General features: G+C 47.1%; 1 protein-coding gene across 2 annotated transcripts in view; it reads right to left on the bottom strand.

The window, feature by feature from the left end:
* Positions 1-10,025: 10,025 nt before the first annotated feature.
* Ice1 (interactor of little elongation complex ELL subunit 1) overlaps positions 10,026-27,943 on the bottom strand; it is a 46,223-nt gene continuing 28,305 nt past the window's right edge. For both annotated transcript variants that reach the window (XM_055597911.1, XM_055597912.1), the window contains exons 12-18: positions 23,241-27,938; positions 22,192-22,360; positions 20,268-20,428; positions 19,298-19,488; positions 18,079-18,185; positions 13,406-13,504; positions 10,026-11,137 (exon numbers count right to left, since the gene is read on the bottom strand). In XM_055597911.1, coding sequence (XP_055453886.1) covers positions 10,923-11,137; positions 13,406-13,504; positions 18,079-18,185; positions 19,298-19,488; positions 20,268-20,428; positions 22,192-22,360; positions 23,241-27,938 — 5,640 coding nt within the window. In that variant the 3' untranslated portion in view covers positions 10,026-10,922. The remainder of the gene's footprint in view (positions 11,138-13,405; positions 13,505-18,078; positions 18,186-19,297; positions 19,489-20,267; positions 20,429-22,191; positions 22,361-23,240; positions 27,939-27,943) is intronic.

Raw genomic sequence — 27,943 nt, forward strand, 5'->3', positions numbered from 1 at the left:
CACACACACACACTCATTCACTCACACACACACACTCACACACACACTCACACACACACTCACACACACACACTCACACACACACTCACACACACACTCACACACACACACACTCACACATACACACACACTCACATGCTCTAACATTCATGCAAAAAGCATATGATTTTGTGACCTATTTGTCAAGTCTGCATATGGAAAGGATGTCTCACTGTCTACATCCTACACACAGAACAGATATCTTCACTCTGTTTATCCTCTGTTTTTTATTATTGTGCTTCTATGGGCTGTTTCCTGATTTGTTTTGGTTTGGGTTTTCTCTCTCTCTCTCTCTCTTTCTCTGCGTGTGTGTGTGTGTGTGTGTGTGCGCGCACGTGTGCGCGCGCACACGCGCGCACGTGAGTGTGGTTATTTTTTTTACACTGCCTTTCGGCTTTATAGTTTGAAACATGTTTTGTGTTTTAGGAGGTTCATATGTCCTTCAAACCTTCTTACCAATTTCAAGATCTCTCTTTCTGGCAAGCTCTCCTGTTCAGTCCCCTACTATCCTTTAACACACTGATCTCCCTGCTGCTTTGTATTCTAAACCTGATACATAAAGAACACATACTCTTGAAACAATTGCACAGTGCTATTTCTGGCATTTTCTCTGGTTTCTCATGTCTTGACATTTGGTAGGTGTGTGAAGCCATGTTCCTTGGAAGTCTGTCTATAAGAATCTTTTATTTTTCCTTTTTGTTGGGATCAAGGTCTTACATACTTCAGGCTGGCCTTGAACTCCCAATCTTTCTCCCCACCCCCTGAGTTTTAGGATTACCAGCCTGTACCACCACATGCAGCTCCTGTTGGGCAGAGGACGCAGCTCAGTGAATAGAGCACCAGCCCAGCTCCCCAGCCCTTTCCCTACCTGAGCAAGTGGCTCCAGTACTCCTTCTGTGGAGGAAGCTTTCCTGTCCTTCCTCACCTCAAAGAGACATCCTTTCTTCCTGCCAGCTCACCTGTGCAGGGCACAACTGCCATGTGCTGCTGAGTGCTGCAGAGAGGGTCTCTGTGGGAAGCCTTCCTCCTCCTCTGCCTCTCTCAGTCCTGTTGTCAACGATGCTGTTCACACCATTGTTCAGATGCTGGGTAAGAGATAAGACCCATCCTGTCAGCTAAGGAGCCTCACCATCACCATCACCACACCCACTGAGCAGAGCACCAGAAGGGATGGGTTTGCTCCTTTCAAAGGCCACTTCTTCATCACAGCTGGAAAAAAAAATGAAGTGCTAAAGTGACCTCTCTGCAGCCTGTATTGCAGTATCTGTAAATGTTAAGGTGACTGCAGGTGAAAATTTATTTACCTATTTATTAAGCAGACTGAGGATCATGCCCACGGCCTTTTGAATGCCCAGGCCAATATTCACCAGTGAGCCACATTGCTAGTGGAGTAAGACAGAATTTAAAAATGCATTATTCCTACAATCTCTTTTATCCACATTCAGCTTCAAATAATTCAAACAATAAGAATCTCAGCTTTCATTTCTAATTTAAAATTAACCACTGGGATGAAATAATTATCTCATACGATGACTAGTCATTGTTATTTGACTATTGCCTGTGAATACATTTTTGATTGAGTAAATCTGCATTTTAGTGAGTAATTAGAAACAGAGTGTTGACCCACATCTGGAATTACGCAGAGATGCTGAGAGATGTGGCGTTATCTATTTGAGGGTGGAAGCTGTCTTCTGCAGGGGAGGACATGCCTCAGGCATGGCACGCATGACAGGTTCCTGAGCAGGAAGCAGAAGAAGGGTGGTTTATGCACGAACAGCAAGACCTTGCCTGTGTTCTCCCCACCTCATCACACTGCAGTGATGCCCCCACTGTGAAGCCCACCTCAGCAGGGCTGTGGGAAGGACCAATGAACATCTGGGCTTGCTGGCAAGCAAACTCAGGGCTCTGGCCTTTACAAATCCAATTTGCCTGTTGTGGTTAGCCCAATCCCATTTACCTGGCCAGAAAAAAAACCAGCATCTTTTCTGTTCCCAGATGATGGAGAGCTACCAAAAGCAAGCTTAGACTTTCTACATCCTTCCTCCCACTTTGTTCAGTTAATGTAAAATGCAGAGATGTGGGCACCAGAAGATGTTGCCACCAGAAGTGTGTTGATCTTTGGTGAACACGGTGGTGTGTGCCTGTGAGCCAAGGCAGGCCGAGCAGCAAGTGCCTTTCAGGAGACACTGTTGCATTAGCGTCCAGGGTCACAGCCTGCCTGTACCTTGGGCTCTAGAAGCAGGTGTAGGGATAACGACAAGCTGCCCAGAGGAAGACAGATGTAGCATTCCTTGGTTAAAAGAGAGTTTGCGTTCTCTCTCCAGCAGAGAGGCTGAGAAGCTCATTGAACTGGAGCCTGTAACAAAATGGGCTGTGAGCCTCTGTAGGAACTGTAACATTGAAACAAATCCTCGCTCATTCCCACTCACTGGTCAACAGATACAAAGCAAAGTTAAGGCAAAACAAGGCCACCTAAACCTTCCCATTGTATACAGCAGGATGCTTGCTTGCTCTGTAAGTCAATGCCCCTGAGTTGGGATGCCATGATGTCACAATCGACTCTCCCTTTGCAATGGGGTGGTGGGTGTTCCTTCAGGACTTGGTGTTCTGTATGAGTGTTAAGGCTCACACAAAGTTTTGAAGGACACTTACTAAAACAGTATTTAGGAGCCTGTGAGGCAGCTCATACCCATAGTCCATACAGGAGGAATGGGGGTAGGAGACCAATCTAGACTAAACAGTGACTTCAAGGATACAGAGCGAGTCTCTGTCTCAAAATTATTTGTGGTTGACATGTCTTGCTTCATCTTTTTTTGCTACCCATGAAATGAGCATCTAGAATATAAGGGGTCACATGAAGTCAGAGGTCTTTTCTGCCACTCATCCTCCACCTGAAACATTCAAGTCTTCCCTGTCTGTGAGAATTCCAGATAACCAGCACTGTAACCATTCCTAAGGAGGCATTCTGCGTCTGAAAGCTGCCTCTGAGGTCCCTTCTTGGCTCCTTAGAGGCCTGGCCACACCTGTGTAACCCCTGAGGAAATTCTTCTCATCACATGGTGCCACAGCGATGGTGGGCCCTTTCCTCATATGTGAAAGGCCCTGGGTTTGATACCCAACTTGGCAAACAGATTCACTAAAAAACGGGGGAGGCATGGAAAGGAGGATGGAGTTGGATTTATCTGAAAGAGCTTTTGTTTCTAAATGGGTTCTGAGCAGCGGCTTTCTGACCAAGGTTCAGAGCGCCCCCTGCTGGAAAGACAAGGTTGCTTGCGCTCGCAGCAGATTTCCCACTAAAAAGGCTGGCGGGAGCTTGCAATAATAATTCAAAACTAATCAAGATAAAAGCCTTGGGTGGCCAGACACAGAGATCTCAGTTTTGAGATTTCCATCTTCATAACTCCTTTCTGTGTACTAGTTTGGCCATTATAGAATTTGAGTGAACAAGACACGATGTTTACCTTGTGAAAAACTGTGAAGTATTCCCAGATGCACTGAATTTTTTTTTTCCTTGACTGCATTCAGAGAGAGGATGTGCATTTAAAGAACTGGAGGAAATGTGAAAAGGGGCTTCATTTCTGGATTTACATCTTGCTTAATTTCCCACCCCTAGCCAAGGAGCAAGGGTCCTCTTTAAAAGTGGGTTGCCGGACAAACTCACCTAGGTTTAGGGGTTGCATTGCAGTTGGATCAACTGGTGAGATGGCTCTCTAGTTGGACCAAGGCCCGCTCAACAGGAAGGAATCCATCGTGCCTGGCACTGCCCCGTGGCTGGAAAGGCCATGAACTTGACAGCCACTATTGCTTCTTCCTGAGCCTGCATGACTGCCTCCATGCTGTGTTATCTGCACAGACAGGTGAGGCTCTCGGCCTTCACTGAGGAAGCAATGGGGACTATTGGAGAAGCACACACCAGTTAAAATGCAGAGAATAAGGTGTATGTGTGTTGGGGTGGGTAAAGAGGGAGGGGTGGAAGTGGTATGTAAAACTCTGAAAAAAAATAAAACAAGATTTAAAGTTAGTTACACAAAATCATATCAAAACGCAGTTTTTTTCTCATTACCAGGTAAGTTTCACACACAGTGAAATGCACCTGAAGCATGATTCTGGACAATGGCTGATGTGCTAAGAGTTGAATTCCAATCTCTACACATGGAAAACGGAAAGGGCCAGGGAGGCCTGCTCTGGCATTCTGTGTTCAACGGAAGTTCTCCTTAGTAGATTCACGACACGCCTGTGACAGCCGCTGTGAGCGGACACTGTTTGCTTAAGCTGCCCCTCACAATCCATTCTGAGGTAGATCTATAGCGAGCTCCACACAGGTGGCTCCGCAGCAAACCTGCCCCCTTGTTCTTCTGCAAACCTGCCCCATCGCAGCACCCGGGGGACATGTTTGTGTGTTCAAGTCTCATTTAGTTTTCCTAGGGGATCCCAACTCGGAGACAAATCAGTCGGAGAGGTTATCACTGTTCTCAAGAGAACCAGCAGCAACCACCACACGACCCAACTCTGATTTCCCAGGAGGTTTTGCTTAATATTTTAAATTTAGTTTTTGTGATATTCATGAGCACGAGACGCTGTGTGATGTGTGTGCTGCACAATGTTTGGATAATCATAAGCACACCAACTGCTCACGAGGGTCGACTCTGCCTCTACCATCCCTACTCTCCAGCCACTGTCACGTTACTCTCAGCGTCTACAAGAAGCTTTTGACACCCCGCAAGATTTCGTGGTGCTTGCTTTGTGCCTTGATTAAGTTCACTGTACACAAAATCTAGATCTACGCAGTCACAGCAACACAAAGGCCTCTTCGTGAGCGTACATCATATTATCTGTGCACAGACAGTGCCCTCACACATCAACGCTGGCGGACGCTCGGGCCGGCTGTAGCCCCTGGTCACTGTGGTGCTGCTGTCAACGGGAGAGTGCAGCTATTTTCACATCATGTTGATTCCACCTTCTCCAGCTACAGGCCCCAGGAGTGGTGCTTGGGCTTTCGGTTTAGGACATCCTTACTGGAGTGTTAATTCCAAGCAAGTGTGCCAGCAGCCTCTTAGCCACACCCGTCAGCTCTGCTGCCCTGTCCCATTGCCAACAGACAGACACACCTATTGGGATGGAGTGACAGACATCTTCCTGTGACTTTGGCCTACATTTTTTCTGGAGATTTTATGTGTATCTGCCAGACATTCCCATGTCTTCTGAGAGATGTCTATTTAGGCGGCTTGCCCATTTTTAATGGGTGCAATTATTATTTCTGATTGTCCACTTGATGGGATTTGGTTACCATAGAAACAAATCCCTAGGTGTGCCTGTGTGGGATCTAGATTAATGAGGTGAGCTAAGATGGGAAGACCTAGCCTAACGTGGTTGGCACCATTGCCACAAGCTGGGAGCTTAGAATTAAGAATGAGGAGAGTGTGAGCTGAGGAACAACATTTACCAAACTTTGCTCCTGATTGTGTATGCCACATGACCAGCTACTTCACCGTCCTCCACCACAGCTCCCCCACCACAATGACTGTGTCCCTTAGGACCACCAATAGTTCCCCCCCTTAAGTTATTTCATACCCAGCGTTTTTATCTTGGCAATGAGAAAAAATAAACAAACAAACAGAAATACTAATCCAACTATTTGCCCGAACACCACCCTTCTTGCTTCCTTCTCTAAGCTCCGTGTTAGCTTGGACTGATATGCATTGATTTGGTAGGTGATGTCTTCCATTCTGTATGTTGTTTCTTCAGGCTGTTTCAGGCTTTTTAGCTTCATGTGATCCCCATTATCAATTACTGCTTTCGATTGTTTGTTTTGCTTGCCTATGCTTTTGAGATCTGATAAAAACAAAAACAAACAAACAAAACCACCAACCTCCCCAGCATCCTGAGGTATTTTCCTCAAGTTTCTGTTGAATGCTTTATGGTTTCCAGGCCCTTTTATTTTTGTAACCAGTGAAACATGAATATTCAATTCCCAGCACAATTTGCTGACTTTTTCCCACTGCGCATTCCTTCTTTACTACGTTGGTGTTCTGCTGGTTTAGATGGGAGCGCTTGATTGCAGACTTGTCTCATTGATCCATGAGTATGTTTTTACAGTAGTGCCTCGATGTTTTGAGTGCCACAGCTTTGTAGTGTTTTAGGTTCAGGCAGCACAATGCTCTCTACACTGTGATTTATGCTTAAGACTGTTTTCCTAGTTGGAGCTTTCTATGGCTCTAAACACAGTTCTGGCTAGAGTTTGTGCACTTCTGTGAAGAATATCATATTTGATCTAGGTTGCAGTACTGATTTTTGGTCCCCGCAAGCCTAGGGCAGCCTTCTAATCTGTGTGTGTTCATCAACTCTTTTTTTCTTTTTGGGAGGGTTAAGATTTTTAATTTCTTGCATTGACTTTCTTGTTTTGGGCCTTGCTGTCCTAATTTGCTTCAGAGATCTCGCGGCTGGCAAAGGCAATACTACTGAATTTTGAACCCTTTCTTCTGTTTTGAGATTTTGCTGAATTCTTTCATCCTAACACCTTTTTGGAGGGCTCTATTTAAGGTCGCCTTATCTGCGGTGACAACGACCTTCCTCTTTTCCAATCTCACTACTTTTTCTTCTTTTCCTGGTCCTATTTCTCTGGCTCAGACTTCTAGAATGACAATGAATAATGGCTATCCTTGTCTTGTTCCCATCTGACAGGGAAAATGGTCAGTAGTTCCTAAGTCCAGGCTGACATTAGTTGCTGGTTAGTGCTAACTGTCCTCTGAAGATACTGGCATGTTCTTCTTCACTCATCTGGTTCAGTCTTCATCTGAGGGGATGCCTCTCCTGAACCTGCTCGGTTATCTTCATGGGCTCCAGAGAAATGGTAGGCTGCCCTGTGAGCTCCCAGCAGGAAAGGGGGGCAGTTAGAGGCTGGCACCAGGACAAGGCACCCAACGGTGTCCCTCACCAAGCCTGCTTAAGATCTAACGTCCTCCACAAAGCACAAGCCCTCCGTAAGCGCTGAACACACCCCCCCCCCCACCGCAGCTTTCCCTGGCCTTTGACTCACAGACTGTCTTCACTTGCACTCAGAAGTTACTTCCTAGTGGCAAACACACAGACGACAAGAGTGGTGTCCCAAAGAACATTAAGATGGCAATGCCTTGGTATAAAAAGCAGCCTCTGTTAATATTCTTTTTAAAAGGGCAGGAAAGGGAGTGTCCAATGTTCACTGTCACACTCATGAGAATGTGTCAGATGGAAGGAAGCAGGAATAGTAAGGAAGGTTACAGGTTAGTTCCTTCCCGACTCTGCAAGTTCAGTTTCTACAACCACCTCTTTAAAACCCTCGCCTTGTCTCTGCTGTGAGGAGCTAAGTGGGTAACTCACAATTGTAACTGCTAGTCACACTTCAAAGTCTTCCTACAGGAGCGTGTCGAAGACTGTTGAAAAGTCCTTTCTCTCGGGATGGCTCTGTGCTGCTCATCAGTCAGGCTAGTGTACCACACCTGTCCTGACTACCGTTACTAACCCACCTGCCCTGTCCCTAGCCCACCTGCACTGTTTCCAGTCCACTTGTACCATACCTAGCCCACCTGCACTGTCCCTAGTCCACCTACATGGTCCCTAGCCCACCTGTACCGTCCCTAGCCCACCTGCACTGTCCTAACCCACCTGAACTGTGCCTAACCCAGGTACACTAGCCCACCTGTTTTACTGTTTTACCCTCGAGTATTTTATTTTGTGATTACTTTTGGAAATCACCAAAGAGAATATGACTGGCCAGCTAAAAATTATTTGTTCGTGTTTCCTTGTCATCTAGCCCCCTGCCCCTCATATACTGTAGAAGCAATGGACCCAGGTAACCAGAAACTAGTGGCCCAAGAGTGAGGTACTTTCCCCATGAGCAGACTCCTAGTCACCTGCCTCTGTTCATGGGCTAGTCTGCAGCGGCCCCTGGTGGCCACAATTCAAAACCATGCCCCTTCCATAATCATATTTGCTAAATTGCCACACATTTTTTAAAATACAAATTATAATGGCGAAGAAAAAAGCAACAAAATGACCACCTTCACTGTGCCTGGTGTAACAGCTCAAGCATGGATTGCACCATGCCGTTGGTACTCCTGCCGGGCCGGAGGACCAGCAGGCATGCCCAGCACACTCGGCTCCACACAGTCCTCTTCTCAGTTCAGACAGTAAAAGCCTGTCTGCATTCTGCTGGATACTGGGTGTCTTAGTTAGGGTTAACATTGCAGCAATGAAAACACCACAGAAAGCAAGTTGTGGAGGAAAGGGTTTATTTGGCTTACACTTCCACATTGGCCTTTCATCACCAAAGGAAGTCAGGACAGGAACCCAAACAGGGCAGGAACCTGGAGACAGTAGCTAATGCAGAGGTCATGGGAGGGAGGGGGGTGGCAGCTGCTGCTGCTGCTTACTGGCTTGCTTCCCACAGCTTGCTCAGCCTGCTTTCTAATAAAACTCAGGACACCAGCCACCATGGGCTGGGCCCTCCCCGACCAATTACTAATTGAGAAAATGCCTCAGAGCTGGATCTCATGGAGGCATTTCCTCCACTGCGGCTCCTTCTTCTGATGACTGCAGCTTGTTTCAGGCTGCCAAACCAGCAGGTATCAGCGTCCAGCTGCCTAGCTTGAGAGCGCCACGCAGCACCGTGGATGACTTCTGTCCTGGCAAATGTGCGACAGGTCAAAGTATGGTAGCCAGAGTTGGAGCTGGTGCCACTGGACTGGAATATGCCACCCAAACTTCCAGAGGTGCTCAAGCTGTGGACACCCAGACACACAGAGCTCGGCCTCTCAACCTCAATCCCGCTGGCTGTGCCCCCTCCACCACCGATGCCTCACTTCTTTATCTAGTGCAAGAACATTCTGCTTTCTTCCACTCCGTGCCATCTTGCAGCCACAAGGGCTGAGGGCAAGCAACTGTTCTCTCTAGATCGAGACAGATGGGGGGGAAGGGAGATGGGGGACTATGAAAATGAATGAATGAGCAAGTTAGCACTTGCATCCATCAGCTACTAATGCCCAGATCTGCCCTGATCTTGAATACAGTTTTGCCTATATAGGCTCCAGGCCACCAATGTTGGGACGTTGTTCCTAAAGCAAACGGAAAGCATTCATTTGTGGTCCCCTACCACCAAGCCTGTGGTGTGCACCTATTCTTGGATGCTCAGCCCAGAGGCTCAGTTTGTGGGTCCTCATTACACTTCAGCAGAGCAGTTTCCAGCTCTGGGCCGGCTTGAAGCCCATTTATCCTGAGCATCTGCATTGCTGCCTACAGGACTTCCCACCTGTGCCCTCTGAGGCACCCTCCGTGTATCCTCCATGTCATCCCCTACCCCTCCTCTCCTCCCGTCGAGGTCCTGCCTCAGTTCGCTTTTCTCTGCTCGCCTGCCCTATGCATCCTTTACCCTAGAGCAGCCACAGTGAATAGCCATTACCACACCTCCGGAGCCTCGAGTTCCACAGTAAACCTAAGCCCTAAGTGTCCTGCATGCTGCTGTGCGCCTTCCTGCACTCAGCAGGGCTCCTCCTGCACAGCACTACCTTCACTTTCAAGGAGGGATGTTGTAATCCCCAATTCTAGGCTAATGCCCTCCTTTTGGAGCCTTTACCTCCTGCTTACACCTGTGCCCCCTTCACTGTCCTTACAGAGCCCAGTGCCAGGTCCAGTGGGTGGTGACTCAGATTTTCCCACTAACAGGCCAGCTTGGAGACTATGGCTCCTGGCAGGCATGCTGAGCACCCGTTCCAACTCAGAGCATAGGTCAGGAGGCACTGAAAGAGCTTCCAAAGGGACGACCTGCTCGTTCTTGTTTGTGAAAGCGTCTTAAGAAGAAAAAGCTGAGTCACTAGAATCACTGTCATGTGTGATTTTATGGGCAGCAATTATAAGAGTGAAGCCTACACAGAACCATGTGACACTCTGGAAGACATCTTCATGCCCACTAGAAATGGGACACCAAACATCACACATTACCAGTCATAACAACAGTGTGTATGGCTTGCTTTTATTTTTTATTATAAAAACACATACAAGAGTTTTAAGAAATGATGAATATAAGACAAATCAGAATCACAGTGAGTTATTGAACCCATTTCTATATACAAATACAAAAATTCCGAAAGTGGAATATCATCCAATGTGAGACACATCATAGATAGCACTGTCTGTATGCACATACCCCACAGAGCTGTCCCTATGCACACAGCCCACAGGGCTCTGCTGCTCCATCAGACTGGCCATCTCTACACAGCCCATAGGGGAGTCTTGCACTGTCAGTTCCAATCCTGATAGTTCTGTATGGTTCAGGACATTCAGAGATGGGAGGAGATGCATTCCAGTGCACTTCCACCAGCAGCCTGTCCTACTACGACAGCTACTCGTTGCTCTCTGGGAAAACTTCTGCAGCCATTTCAGCTACGACAGTGAAAGACTCATTTAGTTCTCATTTTAAAAGCCAACTTGCTTTTGCCTAGCCATTTATTTGAGTATAAACTCCAAAAATGGCTCTAGGACCAATTTTTTTTCTTTTTACTTTTAAGATCATTACAAAAATGCCACTCAACCTTTAAAAGCCACTAAAAAGGACACTTTTTGTGGCCAAAAAATAAAAAAGGGCTAAGTTCAAGTTTTTGTTGTTTGACCAAGATACACTACTACAATCTATGTCATGTGACCATACAGCCATAACTGAAATGCATGTGATGTAGGGGAAACGCAACCGCTTGTCTCTTTGCCTCCTGTCAAGCCATAAGGAATATGTTGTGTCATCTGCTTTATGCCTTTCTCTGTTGGACTCCAGCTGAAGGCAGGCTAGTCGTTTACAGCAAAAGATGTCAAGGTACTTCTCTGTGCAGTGACCATGACCTTCAGGTGACCCTCCCATCTCAGGGAGCTGAGCCCCCAGCATTCAGGGTGGTGGCAGCCGAACCGTCAGCACTCAGGGAGTCAACCTCTGCCAAACAGCTGACGATTGCGGATGGGATGGTGTTGGAAGTCTGTGTCCGCCAAGCTTCCAGGATCTTGGATATCTCTGCTGGATTGCTAGGACTCAGGTCACACAGGGCGTACACAGCTGCCAGCTGTACACCCCATGGGATATCTGAAAAGGATTTTCACACCAGTTATAACAAGCCACAAAGAAAATGTCTGTTCAGAATCTCCATGTGTGACCCAGAGAATGCTACTCAGACATGGATTACCTTCTGCCACCAGTAAAAATGACATTCCCACAAAAATGTCTCACAGTAAGCAAGCTCATTCAAGACCTGTCTACAGCTGGACAATAGAAGCTCCCTGTATCTCTGGGGTCATAAGGACTTCAGGCCTTCTCTGTCCCCAGGAAGCTGGAAAACATGTGGGTCCTCTTAACAACCAGCTAATACAAAACCCTCAAACATCCTCCAGCACTGTCTCTGAATGGACGTAGACACAAAAATTAAGACAAAATAACTTAAGCTTATTTTTTACACAATAGTCCAAAAGCCTATCCTTGTGCCACACTGACACTAGATGAGACTGCAACCCTGGGCCACTGCGACTCTGGACCAGTGTGACTCGGGGCCATTGTAGCTCTGGGCCAGTGTTGCTATAGATCAGTGTGATTCCAGGCCAGTATGGCTCTGGGCCAGTGTGACTCTGGGCCAGTGTGAGTTAAGGTAAGTATGACTCCAGGCCAGTGTGAAGCAAGATAAGCGTGGCTCCAGGCCAGTGTGACTCTGGGCCAGTGCGTCTCCTGGCAAGTGATCAGAGTGACTCCAGGCCAGTGTGACTCAGCCAGTGTGAAGCAAGTTAACTGACTCCAAGCAGGCATGACTCTAGACCAGTGTGGCTCCAGCCAATGTGACAGCTGATTTAATTAAACTGCCGTTATCTCTATATTGTCAAAAGATTTACTTTTAAAATCTAACTTATTAACTTATAACCCATCAATGTAAAACACTGAACTCTAAATGACTGAGGAGCTAGAGTTCATTATTAGCCATACATCTCCATCTTCTGTGACCAAGGCAGGGGCTACAAGGGAAGCTAGAATGTTAGGCTGTGTCCCTCATCTCAATGCACACCTACAGACCACAGATGTCCAACCATGACATTCATTTATGATCCATCTATGTCTTAGGTACACAGCAAAGGTAATTTAATACAGCAGTCTAATAATTTCATGTTAATTGTACAGATGTGGAATTTTGTCAGTACTCAAAAATTTTTAGATTGGGAGCGATGCTCTTTTTCAAAAAAAGAGCAGTTGTAGAAGGTCCCACTCCTCAAGGAGGAAGCGAACATCAGAGAAATTCATGTGTTTAAATGTGAGTTCTATTGTACGGGAGAACTGATGTTCTAAGAGGATTTCTTGGCATAAATGAGGTGTTCACAGCAGCCTTAAGCATACACATGTGGTCCTAGGCAGACTTCCCAGCCTGCTGCACACAGGCTTACACCAACAGCGCTGACAGGCACTGCTGGCTCCTTACTCTTCCCTCTGGGATTTAGTGTATGGAACAAGGACAGCACCTCGCCTCTCTAGGGAGCCTAGGATGCCCGTAATGATGTGGGGCAGTGTCCCACGATGCGTGGCTTCTAGGTTACACCTATGACAGCAACACAGTCCAGGCTGTACATGTTGGCAAGACAACTCATCAGCTAAGACCCAAACTGTTGTCAAGAGCATTTTCATATGGAAGCAATGGACACTGCCTTAGCAGCTAGGTCAGAGACAGTGCCTTAGAGAAAGCTCTTACAGCTGCTGTCCCTGTGCTTGGCACATCAGGCCTGCCACCAATGGCTGCAGTCAAAGACCTGCCATGCTAGAAAGCCCACTGCCATGAGGGTCTTACTGACTGCTCAATATCCAAAATAGAAACCAGACCCATCCTTTTAAGGGTTACTCCAAGTCAAGCTCTCTCCAAACAGTAAGACATCAAATCCATGAACGGTTGGCACAAGGGCCTACTCTGTTGCAGAGCACTATCCCTAGGCTGCTGGGCTGGTTTCACAGAGGACAGAGCCCAGCAGGAAGCCTCCCGGGCATTCTCTCAGTGGTGGTTCCCTCCTCTCAGACAACTTTAGCGTGTGTCAAACTGACATAAAACTTGCTAGCACACTATCTAACTAAGAGAGCAGCAGGCACTTTGTGCTTATCCATGCATGGGTGAGAGGTGGTGAGCCATTCTCAGGATGCCTCCTGAGTGACAAGCCTGGGGAGCACAGTGCCTCTTTTGAGGAAGAACCGCTCAACAGGACAAGCCGACCCTTGCAGAAACAATGGCCACAGAAGTCAAAAGCTCTGATCTTAGGTTGGACGGGCACTGGCTCACGTCCTCAGGAGATGCAGGGAGAACAGCTTGAGGGATGAAAACCATGGCCTTACCTTCATCCTGAGCATGCTGTATGAACATGCCAATAACGGAGCTGATATTCTTCACAGCAGTTGGAAATCCTTCCTTCAAACCCAACTGGCCTAATCGACCTAGAAGAACAAAATACAGCAAAGTGGGCTTCAGCAAATGCTAATATTTCCTGGAAATGATATTTTTTCCCTCATTTAATGTGGCATAGTTTAAGCCTGAAGATCCAGAAGTGCAGTGGGAGCTACTACTCAGTGTGACAGCTGAGCCCATGGAGTTCATAGCACAATGTACCCGCCATTCACAAGAATGGCTCACCACCTCTTACTTACCCACCAATAAGCACAAGACACCTGGTGCTTTCTTGTCTAGTGGTTAGGGTAGGGTGATGGTTATGCTGGCCGGTTTGATGTCAACTTGACATAGGCTAAAGTCATCGAGTAGAGGGAACTGCAATTGAGAAAATGCCTGCCTAAGATCAGGCTTTGGCAGGTCTGTAGGATACTTTCTTAATTAACAAATGATGGGGGAGGGCATAGGCCATTTTGGATGGGGCCACCCTGGGCTGATAGTCTTGGGTTCTCTAAGAAAGCAGACTGAGGAAGCTGTGTGAGCAAGCCAGTAACAGCAACTTTCCATGGCCTGTACATCAGCTTCTGCCTCCAGGTTCTTGTCCTGACTCCTTTGATGATGATCTGAGATGTGGAACCATAAGCAAATAAACCCTCTTCTCCCCAAGTTGCTTTTGGTTACAGTTGTTTCTTCACTAAGTGATGTCACCCTAACTAACTGAGACAGGTAGCAATGCAGAAATGGAATTAAGTAGTGGTCAACACAGGCAAAATTTAACAAAGAACTTTACCAGGGTAACAGAAGGAAGGCCGTGGTCTCACCACAAAAGAAAGCTTGGTTCTTCCAGCACACACTGAAGCAGGACCGCGGGGTGAAGGCAGCAACAGAGCAAGCACAACTGTGCCCCACTGGGTGAGGGAGGTGAGTCGTCCTGGCTGGCACTTATGCCCATCTCACTAGAGACTGACAGACCTGGCATAAGCTACTCTCATCCACCCGGGATCATGGTGCACATGTGTGTGATGGAGGTCACAGGAGTACCAGTAGAACCCTCACCGCACTGACCATAGGGTGTTGAGAAAGTGTGCCCAAACTGAGTTGTGAGCGCAGCTAGGCATTTGGAAAAAGGAGATAAGTTCTCAAAAACAAAGCTGCAACTTGAAGGCAAGTTACCACCATAAACAACGGCTGCATGGGCTCTTTGCATCTAAAGCAGAAACAGCTGCTCCCACCAGTCACCCTTGCTCAGGAGCTCTCCAATACTTAAGACGGCTCTAAGGATGATCCTGTGTGTGTATTGTGGGGTGTATATTGGTCACATTTGGAAGATGTGCTAATAATTGTTCTACAGGTGAACACTGCAGAGCATAAGTGGGCAAATGGGTTTCTTCACCATGAAAGCCAGTCTGGTGTTTCACAAATAACTTTAAGAACTTACTACTTAAGCAAGACCCCAATTCAGGAAAAACAAGGCAGAATATCTATTTAGAAAGAATCAAAATGGCCACTGAAAGACTCTTCACTGTCACTGATTACACTTTTTTGCAAGTCTCTTCCTTTTGGTTTTCATTTTATCAAGACAGGGTTTCTCTTTGTAGTCCTGGTTATCCTGGAACTTATTCCTTAGACCAGGTAGGCCTTGAACTCAGAGATCTGCAGGCATTTGCCTCTCTGAGTGCTGGGATTAAAGGTGTGTCCCACCACTACACAGCTAATAGTTAGTTCTTTTGCTAACCCCAAACAACATGGAACACTCAATGCATACGATGAGAAAGTGCTGTTTTCTACCAAGGATACAAAAACAAGACTCCAAGGCAATGCTATCTATGCCCACTGGTTTTTGTTTCAGAGGACCATTATCTTTAATTACAATGTCAAATAAGGTGAGTGTGGCTGTCAATTTGACTGGCTCTAGAATTAGCAAGAGGAGGCTCTGTGCAGATCTGTAGGATATTTATCCAGGAATGATTGATTAACTGCAGGGAAGACCCTCCCCCTGGGTGGGACGAAGGTTGCTACCCCAAGGCAAAAGTTGCTACCTTTTTAATGCTTCTATCCTCACTTCTGCTTTGGTATTGCCACCCTCAGTTAGTGGCTCAAACTATGCAGGTGTCAGCTCTGCCAAGATATTCACAGCCCTACGGTACATCAGGTCCTCCCACACTTTCTTGGGTGTCCTCCATCACAATACTGGTACAGTATGCTGGAGAAAGCCTACTGGACTGCACATGGTTGCTGGCTAACAGCATGTTTATTGCTCAGTTCAGGATTATTCTGTACTGCACACTGACAGGAAGTTTGTCATCACAGAATACAATTTGAATTGAAAATGGCTCTCCATCCTTCAAAGTACATGTTATGTATTTATGAATCATCATTCAGCATTGTCAGCTCTAATTAATAATAAATTATTCTTGTCTATAACAATTGTATTAATTATCCATTATTTAAGAATATATTATTCTAAATCACTCTACCCTTGAAAGCCAGAAGACTTAAGATTTAAAAAATAAACTAGCCTTAATTTGCCAAAGGTACAAATGACCCATATTCTGGCTCTGGGATAAAATTTCAGTACCTTAGTACGTTCTTCCTGATTCACCTGAAGACTAGCCTTTCCATAAGGCACATTCAGTACAAGTGCTCATGTAACAAGAGTAGTTGCTTTGAAAGCATGTTGTGACATCTAACCCAAAGTGTCTACTGCTGTCCTATTAGGGTCCCACTGTGACTTTGCCCCATTTCCCTCCTTGCAGGCTTCCCCGGGTGGTTTTGCTGACCCAGCTGTGGAAGCAGCAGTCTTGTTATCTACCTTAGAAATTCTTGGGCAGCCTGAGAAGCAAGGCAGACCTCGGCCAGTTGTAAGAGGAGCTACACCAACAGCGGACCCTCCTGTGAGAACCACAGTTTGTTTCCACAGTGGCACAAGGCTACCGACCACCAGAACAGCATTCTACTCACTGCCCCTCTCACTGTGGGAATAAGCACAGAGCACAGTCACCTCGACAAGAACATCAAGGGCTCAGTTTGATCCTCAAAACTCCCGTCACAAGCTAAGACTGTTATGACCCCACTGCTGGACCCTGGGTCCTGATTGTCAGGCAACCTGGACCATTTAGTGAGTTTCAGTTCAGTGAGAGATAGTGTCTTAAAAAAATCAGAACCAAGACAAACAAACAAAACCCACAAAGTAGATGACACCCAAGATATGACACCTGAGGTGTCCTTTGGCCTCTACAAGCACAGGTGCACACAGGCGCGTGCACACACACACAGTCATTCTAGGGAAAATGCCATAAGCATGCATGAACTTTGAAAATACACCACAGAGGGAAAGGCTGTAGCGCTTCCTCCTCTGTGTGAAGGGCCCACATAGCACAAACTGGCACCTTGAGCAGCTCTCCTACTTTGTAAACTCTCAGAGGAGTGGCTCACTTTCAGCAGTCAGTGCACAGAGGCACAGCTCCTCCTGAAGTCATGAGCAGCACTATAGAAACTGGTACCCTGAGTTTGCCAGCACAGGCCCTCCTGCCTTCTTCCTCCTGCTCCAGGCTAGAGATGGCCACTGACCAAACAGTCTATGAAGGCGCTACAGAGTGTGCGGAACTCCACACCTGTGTCTCCACCCTTGACATGGCTCTCATGGCTGCCTAGTCTTTAGCCATCTCATTACATACCCACCCGGATTCAGGGTTCTGTCTCGGATGTGTCACATGTGCTTAAGCACAGCATCACTAACTAGTGTGTGCAGGTCACAAGGAGGAAGGTGCAATCAGCAGGGACGCTGTATTCCTACTAATACATACTAGGTTCATTCACAATACTATTTCATTCACAATACTATTTCCAATAATTTTGCCCTTGTGCTTTAATTAGCTAAAGTCAAAAGGGTTCTCTGAAAAAGCCAGTGCTTTGGTTTGTGTGGCCCAGATGGATGGAAGACATGTAGAGCTCAAACAAAATATGCAGGTTGTTAGGAAGTGGGGCTGATGACCCTGAAGCAGTGAACAGCACGTTGCCACAGGTCAGGCAAAGAGGATCAAAGTAGAGTAAAAAGAAAAACTTGGTTTTTTTTGGTTACAAGGAAGAATCTAAAGGCCTGCTCCAGATCTTACAGTTCGGTGGTGTCTGAGTCTCAAGGTGCTCTCAAATAGCGATTTTAATTTCTCTAATACTCTAAAGTACCCTTCTTAGACGTCTATAATCGGGATATCTTATAGGAACATACTCAAATTTGTGGTCATTGGGGACTGAGCGGCTAGGACCTTTGCACACTGTGTCACCTCACTGGCCCATGATATTTTAGATTCTGAACAAAAGCACAGTATATTTTGTTGCAATTTATGAACTCATCTGTGCATGTGTTGACAAATCTAGAACCGTAACTCAAACACACTACCACCGAGCACTGTAAGTGTCTGAGAAATGGCTAGAGCACCAGGGAAGGAAGCAGTAGCAGAAGAGTGAGTAAGGGGGTTCAAGCACAGACACACTGGTCTGACAGCTGTGAGCTAAGCTGCTCATGAGAGTGAAGTTTCAAACCGAGATACATTACTACACTCTTAATCTCTGACCAAGATCTTAACAAGAACAAGAGTAGCAATACAATCACAAAGAAACTTACCAATCAGTCTCAGCACAGATGCTACAATAACATCAGGGGTATATGCGATGTTGGAATGTCCTTTCCTGTATTTGATCCACTTATCCATCACAGGCCACAGCTCCTTGCTAGAAAACATGACAAGATCCGTGCCCATTACCATCTAGACAGTACCTACCAGTGGCCACAGCACTGCTCCTGTTATGGCGACTTTTCTTTCCAGCTCTCCACACCCCTTCTGTTTACAGATGTAAATGCCATGGAGAGAACAGTGCTGAGCAGGGAAGCACAGGGTGTGGAGCCACTTAGAGGACTCAGGGCCACTGAAAGGCCTAGACAAAGCACTCTGACGAGGGCCAGCTCTGGGTGCCTCCTGTTATAGAGAAGAATGACCCTGCCTCCCTGAGCTCATGAGGAATCCACCTGGGACCTGCACCCTCACAGCTAGACAGAAGCTCTGTCGCTTCCTTATGTAGGACCGACTGTGACATGCTTCTCCAGGTGTATGTCCAAGGACCTCCTCACAGACAAGCTCCTTGACACAGATTTGACTGCAGAAATCAAGCTAGATTCAGTTCTCAGTGTTACAGCCAGTCCTGCAATCAGGAAAGTAGGAACAAGATTCTCCTGCACAAACAGCTTGACTCTCACAAAAAAGTGTCAAGCATTTCAAAGACATCAAACGTGTGATCAGTGGATGTCATATCCTCTCTTAAATCAGGCTTTTTCAGCCAGAGTTCAAAAACACCTTCTTTTTTTAAACTCGAGGGACAATTTTCTCCAGGCTCTTAAGGGATGGTGCATGGTAAGGGCCAGAAGCACAGACAAGCACAGGAAGCCTAACTAAGTTCAGTGTCTGTCTGGGACACCAGGCTCTACCCTCCCCAGTGAAGAGCTGGTAACTGTACATCTGCACATTGGTTCCTCTGATTCTGGCCTGTCAGTGCATGAAAGGGACAAGTGCAGCATTTGGCTGCCTAGCGACAATGTCACTCTGTGGACAGGAGGGGACAAAAGGCCCTCGTGCTACAGTCACTTCTATTGGGGAGACATTAACAGAAAAACAAAGCTGAGGCATTTAATAGTGACCCAAACATTTTAAGGGTACTTTCCTTAGCTCTTATAAAAGTTGGTATATTTCAAATGCCACGTGTAGGAAGGAAGCACAAGTCAGCCCACACTCCACATTACCAATCATCCTCTCTTAGCCCATCTGCACTTAAAGCAACTGAGCTCTCACCTTATGATGTTGTCATGTGTCCAAATCCACCTCTGGTGACAGCACAGGAGGTCAATGGCAAATATGTATTCCCAGATGTTTGCACTCAGGTCCTCGCCAAACTCTTCACTCGACTGAAATTCTGTTTTGGGGCACAGCTGTATGGTCAGAAGCAGCTTAGAGACGACGATCCCGACATCAATAGAAGCATTCTAGCAAACAAAAAAATACAGTAAAAAGTAACCTCTCGTGTTGTTAGCAATATGAGGCTATGCTAAGCACCTGGTGGATTGGCATTTGCCTAAGAGTAACTTTGAAGCAGCCTGAGTTTGAACTAGAAACTGTTTACTATAGTCACAATAAACAGCAGAAACAGATGAGATTGGGCATGTTCAGGATGGTAAATTGGATGGAATTAAAAAAGATCCTCTTGAGCTAGGTAACCCCGAAAGATAAACATGGTATGTACTCACTCATACATGGATATTAGCCATAAAGTGCAGGATAACCAGGCTACAATCCACAGACCCAAAGAAGCCAAGTAACAAAGAGGGCTCAAGAGGGGATGCTTGAATCTCACAGAAAGGGAAATAGATAGACATCAGGGGTGAACAGAGGGAGAGACCTGGGATGGTAGGCATAGAGAGCAAGAAGAATCAAGTTGGGGAAGGACAGAGGGAAAGAATACGGGGAGAAAGAACTAGAATTGGTGATGTGTGTGTGTGTGTGGTTCGGGGGAGGGTAGCAGATATCTCTGGAATGAGCTAGAAACCTCAGGCAATGGAAACTAGCAGGAATCTATGAGGGTGACCCTACCTACAAATTCCAGCATACCCTGAGCATGGACAGGCACACCAACAGATACATAGATGCATAAATGAAGGTCATTGCTTAGAGATGCTGAAGAACTAAGATAAGAGGAAACTTAACACAAAGTAACACCTATGTTCACCCACAAGTACTGCAGAAGAGAAATAAAAACAATGTGCACCTTCTCCCAGCTCAGGAATGCTCTCAAGCAGTTCAGAACCTCCCCTCTGGCACGCTGCCTGGCAACCAGCTGCATTGCTTGACTAATGGCTGATTGGGAGAGAAATACTTCACGCCACATGTTCGCAATGAAGAGAGTCAACTTCTCAGATTCTGGAAAATCTGTAAGAAAAAGGGATGGAAAGAGCAGCCTTCATATCTATCTCACCTAGGTGCTGATCTAAAACTAGGCATGAATTTCACTTCACAGGGGCTTGTGAGGCTCCCTCAGTCGACAGCCTTGTGAGTGGATAGCCAACAGGGCTCTTCTCTTCGATTTTTCAAAACCTGTTCTTTTTCCGTCTTTGGTATTTTTTAGTTGTCTTCTATTTTGAGACAGGTCTCATTCTGCAGCCCGGAGGCTTAAAACCAGCAGAAATCCTCTGGTCTCAATCTCCCTAGCTCTGGGATTTTAAGAGTGAGTTATCACATCTGGCTTGGCATATTGTTAGATTTTAAACCTTGTACAAAAATAGAAAATGTTTAAAATGTGGTATCAAAGGGAGCCATCAAAGGAGAGAAAGTTAAAACATCTTGACTCCAAATTTCTTAAGGCTCCGCATTTTCCTGTCTGATATGCAATATTACAAGACATTCATTTCCACATAGCAACTAAGCATTTGCTGAGTGACTGGATTGTATTTTGTAAGGTGGATGTTTGGACAGTCTGAGGCAGAACTCGGGGACATGTTCCGTGTCGAGTGAAAAGTGTGGACTAGACCTAGGAGGGGCAGGTGGAAGTGCTAGGACAGGAGGCAGGCATCAAAGGAAGAGCTGTATACAGCAACACACCAAAACAGTGTAAACTGTTTTGTGAACCACATTTACGCTCTGACTACACAGCCTTTTACTCACAGTTGTAATAGACAGAGAATGCCAGCTTTCAACAGGTAGGCCTTCATGAGAAACTGGACAAACTCCTCACATTAACTGCCCTGGGAAACTGGTTTTGTTTACAATATTAAGATCTCATTGCATACTAATAAGCTCTACTCCTAGGTACATATTCAACAGAGATGGAGACATCCTTACAGACTTGAGATAGGTGTTTTGATGTCTCAATTCGTAACCGTCTATAGTTGAAAACAGTGAAGTGACTGGACAGGACAGTACATTGTTATCTGTTGAATAACTGAACACTACATGATTGTGCAAAGCAACAGACTCCTCATGAATGGACAGATCTCAGCAGTCAGACTGATTATGTCTGAAAGGGAGAGTGCACAGCACACTAAAGTAGTATCCATTGGATTTGTAGTGACAGCAAACAGATGTGGGGTTCTCCATCCTCCTGCAACACTATGCTGTGCTCCTAACATGGACGTCCTCCTGCAACACTATGCTATGCTCCTCTCCTTGCCTGTGTGAATACTGATGGTTTGCTGTCACAAAGGATGGCTGATTCAGATGCACAGTGAGACTAGGAAGTGACAGTAAAAGGGAAGTTAAGCAAGGACAGCCCTGCTCCTCTACCTCTTTGTCATCACTGATACATCTTCCCATGAGCTACAAAATCTATCTAATAGCCACTGTTATTTAGCCAGGGGCACAGCAACATGGGTAGTCACTGGACAAGGATCCTGCATTTTGCAACACAGGGCTAACGTAAATACATTGTGTGCAACAAGAGACAGTCTATACAAGTGTAAATACATGTGGCAATGTAAGTAAATCTAAGTAAATGATATTGAAACTACTATAATTAGGTAGATTCACTTAAGCTTTCTGATAGAGCAGCCCCCCCCCCCTTTTAAAGACAGAAACTCTAGACCATGCTAGTTTCAAACTGAGAGACTGAAAACATTAAAGATAAGCAGTGGAAAAAGACAGAAGCAGCGCAATATGAAACTGAACATTCAATATAGACATACTGCACCCGGACACACCTTCCTTCAGAAGGCTGTAACAGAACAAGCGCGCCCTTTCCAGGTCTCCAAGCTGCCGACACATGCCCACATACACTCTGCATAGGGCATGGATGTAACTGTGGTCCAGAGATGCTTTCTGAACCTTTAGCTCTGAGAGAATAGAGCGAAGTAAGTATTCTCCTAAATGCTAGATTGGGAGGAAAAAAAAGAAAGAAAAGCATTATGGTCAGTGATATAAGAACCAATCCTAATTAGGTATCTATCAGACAAAGAAAACTCACAAAGCACCAGAAGGTAGGCCACAATAACTGATAACAACTTGCTTAGCATGGTAGCCAGGAGTGTAGCTAGAGGTGAGACAACTCCCTAGGACTGACCTCTTGAGATCAGTCAAACTACAGATACCACAGCAAGTCTATAAATACCTCCTTGCCTAGGATGACATGGTCATCATTCAGATAAATTGTAATTCATGTTTTTTTGCTAAGAATTCATGTGTGCAAGTATGTGTGTATGTACATAAAACTCGGGCTAATTACAAATTGTATCACTGAAAATTTGGTAGCTCTCCACAGAGAATATAGTCCCACAAAGACAACTAAGTCTCTTAGGCTTGTTGAAAGGTAGTAATCAAGAACAGTGTATTTTTTCCCTGAGGACATCCTGGATGCGACAGTGGCCACTGAAGGTGATCCGGCAGGCACTGGAGTCACCTGGCAAGGAGCTGAGGGATGATTAGCACACACAGCTACAAAGTCTGCAGGAGCAACACAGCAACACAAAGTCTGCACAAGGCTCTGACCACCATCTAAGGGAGGGTAAGACTAGCATGCAATGGTAATGTAGCACGCTGGAGGGGTATAATTCAAGCTGGAAATGCCAGCATCATCTGGAAATGTTTTTTTGTTCTGACAGATTTTCATCTATAGAGTTTTATGTGTCAAGCCTCCACTATCTTCATCTATTTCTAGTCTACAGATGCAGGCTAGAACTTCAGTGTCACCTGCACTAGCCAGTACCTGCTCAACATTTATGCTTAATACACTCAGAGAAAGGCTTTCACGTACCTTGTTTGTTGTGCTAAATTCATAAACAACTTCTTTCTCTTGATCTCTCATGACAGGCTTTTTGGAGATATTTCCCACATACACGTGACTACGAATGACAGGGAGCAGGTCAAAGGAGGATTCAGCAATCTTCCTCAGAGCCTGAGCTATGGCTTTGTTACATGACTCCGCCTTCTCCCTTGGGTTTACGTGCAGCTGTGATGCTGGACTGCAGACGGGGACATCAGTTTGCTCTTCCTCAGCTGGGACAATGTCAGCTGCTGAGATTCCCTCTTGGGGGTCCTCGGGAACGCCCGCTACTGTAGCCTCACTGGTGTCTGGCTCTGGGGACTCACTGTCCAGGCGCAGTCTTTTAGCACTTCTCAGCATGGATGCTGCTAGTATTCTTTTCCCACCTGCATCCTGCTGAGCACCCGAGTCTTGTGACTTACCTTGGCTACTCTCACCACCAGAACTGCCCCCTGTTAGGACAAAAGCAGTTGATGTTGAGGTGATAGCTTTGAGTCCTAGGAGAGCACTGACACGCCCTGGCAACACCTTTCCATCCACAGAGGAGCCTCGGGACAGCTGCATGTTTCCTTTGAGGAGGCTGAGTGTCCGGGCCCTGGCAGATAACTCTGGGTACATGGTGTCAAGGATTTTAACTGAATTCTCCTGTGGCCCGCTTACAGCAGCATGGCCTGGGGCACAGGATGGGAGACGGCCAGGCACGGGAAGTGCATGCTTTGGTGTAGCAGCACAGAACTGCAAAGGAGAGGACACCATCCTTCCATTAGTGGCTGTAGTTGAAGGGGATGGAGAGGGGTCCAGAGGGGAAGCCTGTTGGGGTTCCTCAGGCCATGGAGACAGCACAGGAGGCCTTGGAACTTCACACAAGGGGGAAACGTGGCCAGCAGGTGAAGACAGTGAGGATGGACTAGAACTTGTTATCAGAGGAGACAGTGGCCGTGATGTCCTTGGAGGTGTGGCTATTAGTGGGAGGAGCAAGGGAGGCAATGGAGGACCCACTTCTTGGCGGATCTTGCTCAGAGTATCGGGAGAACAGTTGGTGGGGGTGGACATATCTGTTCCTGCCACAGGGGGCTCAGCTTGGCTTCTTGGCATTTTTGTATTTGCTGTTTCCCCTGATGTTGGCTGAGAGACTTCATTCAGATGCACTTCTACTCTGTTGAGTCCTTGTGTCTTTGCTAGCTTGCCTGACTGGTCTTTGTTGGAAGTCTTTGATCGAGTCTTATTTTTTCCAAGTGGCTCTAATTTCCAGTTATAATATGTGTGATCAGATGCAACTTTCTCCGTCTCAAGCGTCTGGTCGTACATCTGAGAACGAACCCAGATGCTGGGTTTTACAGGTCTGTTCCGAAGACGAGTCTTATCAAAGTTGGCACTCTGCCCACCACTGGAAACATCCTCCTGGACACCAGAGAGAACACCACTACATGCAGGCTCCTGAGGTAGAGGGCCAGCAGGGCTGGCTTCGGGGGACTTCTCCACATACCCATCCTCTAGGCCTCCCTGATCCTGGGAAGCGGCAGCATCCACAAGAGTGTCACCCAAAACTACTTGTTCTAGGCTAGGGGAGATGGCAGTGCCACTGATGATAGTCCAGCTGTCCCCCTTTTCGATCACGAGGTCTTGATCCTTACTTATAAGTACACTTATAACTTCGGAGGTCACTGCAGAGATCTGACAGTGAAATGCTGTCTCTGCCACAAAGTCAGAGCTCTGCTCTGTCCCTAGTGGGACTGGAGAGTCAGAGCTCAGGGCTATCAGCTCCCCAGGTTCTGTCAGTCCCTCTTCCGAAGTGCAGAGGCACCCCTCAGAGTTGGTCTCATCCTCACATCTACTCTGAATGTGCTCAGGGTCAGAGCTGCTACTCTGTGGGGGGCTGCCTCCAGCATCTACAGCTGCTGGTTCAGGCAGTTCAGCAGTGTGAGATGTGGGGCTGGATGTTTCCTCAGGCGGAGTGCTTTCTGTCAGGTTTTCAGCTGCCTGGCTGTGATGCATATTTACAAGCAATAGACACTCAGCATCCTTCCCACCGCAGTCCCCAGGGTTGGCATGAATTTCTTCCCCAGTCTTGGTGAGAAGATCAGATGGCATTTCCAGAGGACAGTGAACACGGTGGTGTACATTCCTGACACAACAGTTGTTGCCCTCTGACTCAACCCACTCGTCCAAGGCTCTGAGTGCCTCTTCTTCACGGAACCTCTTCCCACAATTCTTTCTGGAGATTTCATTTTGTTTTACCTCTTTGTTCATTTCTTCATTTAGGGCTCCTTTGCTAGAACACTCTGAAACAGAAGCCCTTGACCTGTTGTCCCTTAGCTGACAACTTTCCAGAAATGAAACCACCTCTGAGGTAGCACGCTTGTCTATGTACGGAAAGGTGCTCAAGTTACACTCTTGCAGTGCGGAGGTCAGATCGCCTACATCTGAGGTGAGCCCTGCCTCACCCGCCACAGCCTCGGGGTCTCCCGAATGTCTCTGTGAGGGTCCTGCTGCTGCACCCTGCTGTTTGTGCCCCATTGTACTCTCAGCCTCATGCTCTCCCTCACTGCAACTAACAGCCTCGTCCTCGACTTCAGTGTCCTCCTCTCCCTTCTCTCTAATGCCTGTGTAGGAGTAGGAAGGCCCAGGGAGACTACTTAGGGAGATAACTCGCCTCTCCTCATCTGCCTTGCCAAGGACTGAAGCACAAACAGGGCCTGTGGACACACAAGTCCTCATATGACCCCTGCTTGGCACTGTGGGAGGTGCACTGGCATTCTGTGGAGCACCATGAGACTCTCTCACAACTACAGGGGCCTCAGTGATTGCCTGGTGACGGGCTCCACGGGGCATATGTGCAGCAGGACAGTCTCTGGATGTCATTCCAGATGGAAGGAGCTCCCTAGCCTCCAGCCTATGGGCACCTGACTGTGTGGTTTGGGGAGACTTCCTGGGCTTCTGCAGCACTGGTTCATTCATGACACGTTGGCTCTGAAAGAGGTTGTCTTCAGAGGAGAAAGCTAACTTAGGATCTCTGGAACAACCAAGCTTCTCCGCTGGCAAGGAGCCACTTGGAGAATCACAATTTGGTTTTCGCCAAGACACAGGAAGTTCTGGAGAAGGGCTTTCCTCATCAGTGATCCCCTCAGGACCCTGTGCTGTGGGGTCCCTGTCTTGGGCACATTCTTGTACCGATGGCGTAGGACCTCTCTCCTCGCTACTGTCTGTAGCAGGGCTTGGTGTGTTCCCATGTGGCTGCCAGTGCTCCAGGCTGCTATTCTGCATCCTCTCGGGTCTTGCCTGCTTTGTTATGACTGACACTTGGTTCGGCAGCAAAGCAGCAGCTGCCTTGAACTGCAGAGGAATAGTACTTTCTCCAGGATGTCCAAGCATGGCAGTCAGTCTGCTGTTCTGTGAGGCTGGTGCTGCCTTCTCCGGCTGCAGCCTGGTCCTTTGTTGGTGTTCTGAGGTAGCTCTGGGGCTGACCCCACCACCTCGCTTTAGGACATCACTGCGGTGCCAAGAGATACTGTCAGCAGAAGCAGGGCTCCTTCTGGAGAAACCAGCCTGAGAATGTGCTAATGATGTCCAGTCTGACTTAGGCAGTGTGAGCACAATGCCTGGACCTCGGCCTTCACACTGTCCCTCTTTTGTTGGCTTCTGAAATACTGACTGGGGCAGAGAGTATGTATTCATCGTGCTTTTTAAAGCACTGAAAGGTTCCAGGTCCCTGTTCTTCCAACCACTGAAGGTAGATGTTCCTAATTTTGACTTGGAACTCAAAGCAGACAAGCTGTGTTCTTGGTCACTTTCTTTTAGAAAACACGTTGCTGGCTCAGACTGCAGGAGTAATGTGTTTAATGTCCTGGCTGGTGACTTTTGTTCTGAACGCTGCAGGTCCGTGCAGGTCACTTCTGCTGGCGTAGTCGCACTGACACCGCCTAACCAAGAGGCCTGGCGGTTACTGTACACAGACCCAGGTACGGAGGTAGCAGAGGAGGAGGAGGGAAGACTGGCTGGACGGTCATGCCCTGCTGCAGCTGTGCATGTGCCTGACTCTAGAGTGCACTCCGGCACATCTTTTTCCTTTCTCTGAAAACGGTCTGGACCCGTCACACAGTGTGACTTGGAAGCAAATTCATCAGTGAATGTCCACCTAGAGAATTCTGACTGTGGAGAGCACAACGCTTTTGAAGATGGGGTGTTTCCTTCAGATTCTATGAGCTCATTGAACGTCCTCTTGCCAAGGGGAGGATAACAAACATCTGATTCCCCAGTTCCAACGTCCTTCTTCCGAGCTGGCCACAGTCTCCTATTATGCTTAAGAAGCCCTTTCCCAACTTGCACAGACTTATCCATCTCCCTGACCTGCGCCTTTCTTTCTGCATCTTCGACAGAGTCTCCTCTATTCCTCAGGAACCCCGAAGGTGTTATCCACTGCCTTCCCTCAGCCAGAGATGACGTGGCTGGCAGTTCTCCCAGTGCTGCTCTTCCAGAATCAGACCCAACACGTGTCCGTGTGTTTACAGCATGGGAAGCTTCTGGTGACCTGGGCTTTTCCATGCATGCATCATTCCTTCTGATTCTTTCAAGCAAACCCACATAACCTTGTGACTCCTCTGTGTAGTCTTCTGAAGCCAACTCCACAGAGTTTCCAAGTGGGGCAGAGTCACTGTCGCTGGAATCCGTGAACTCTCCAAAGGACGACTCCTTAA

The sequence above is a fragment of the Psammomys obesus genome, unplaced genomic scaffold, assembly GCF_907164565.1.
Source record: "Psammomys obesus unplaced genomic scaffold, mPsaObe1.curated_primary_1811, whole genome shotgun sequence".
Lineage (NCBI taxonomy): Eukaryota > Metazoa > Chordata > Mammalia > Rodentia > Muridae > Psammomys > Psammomys obesus.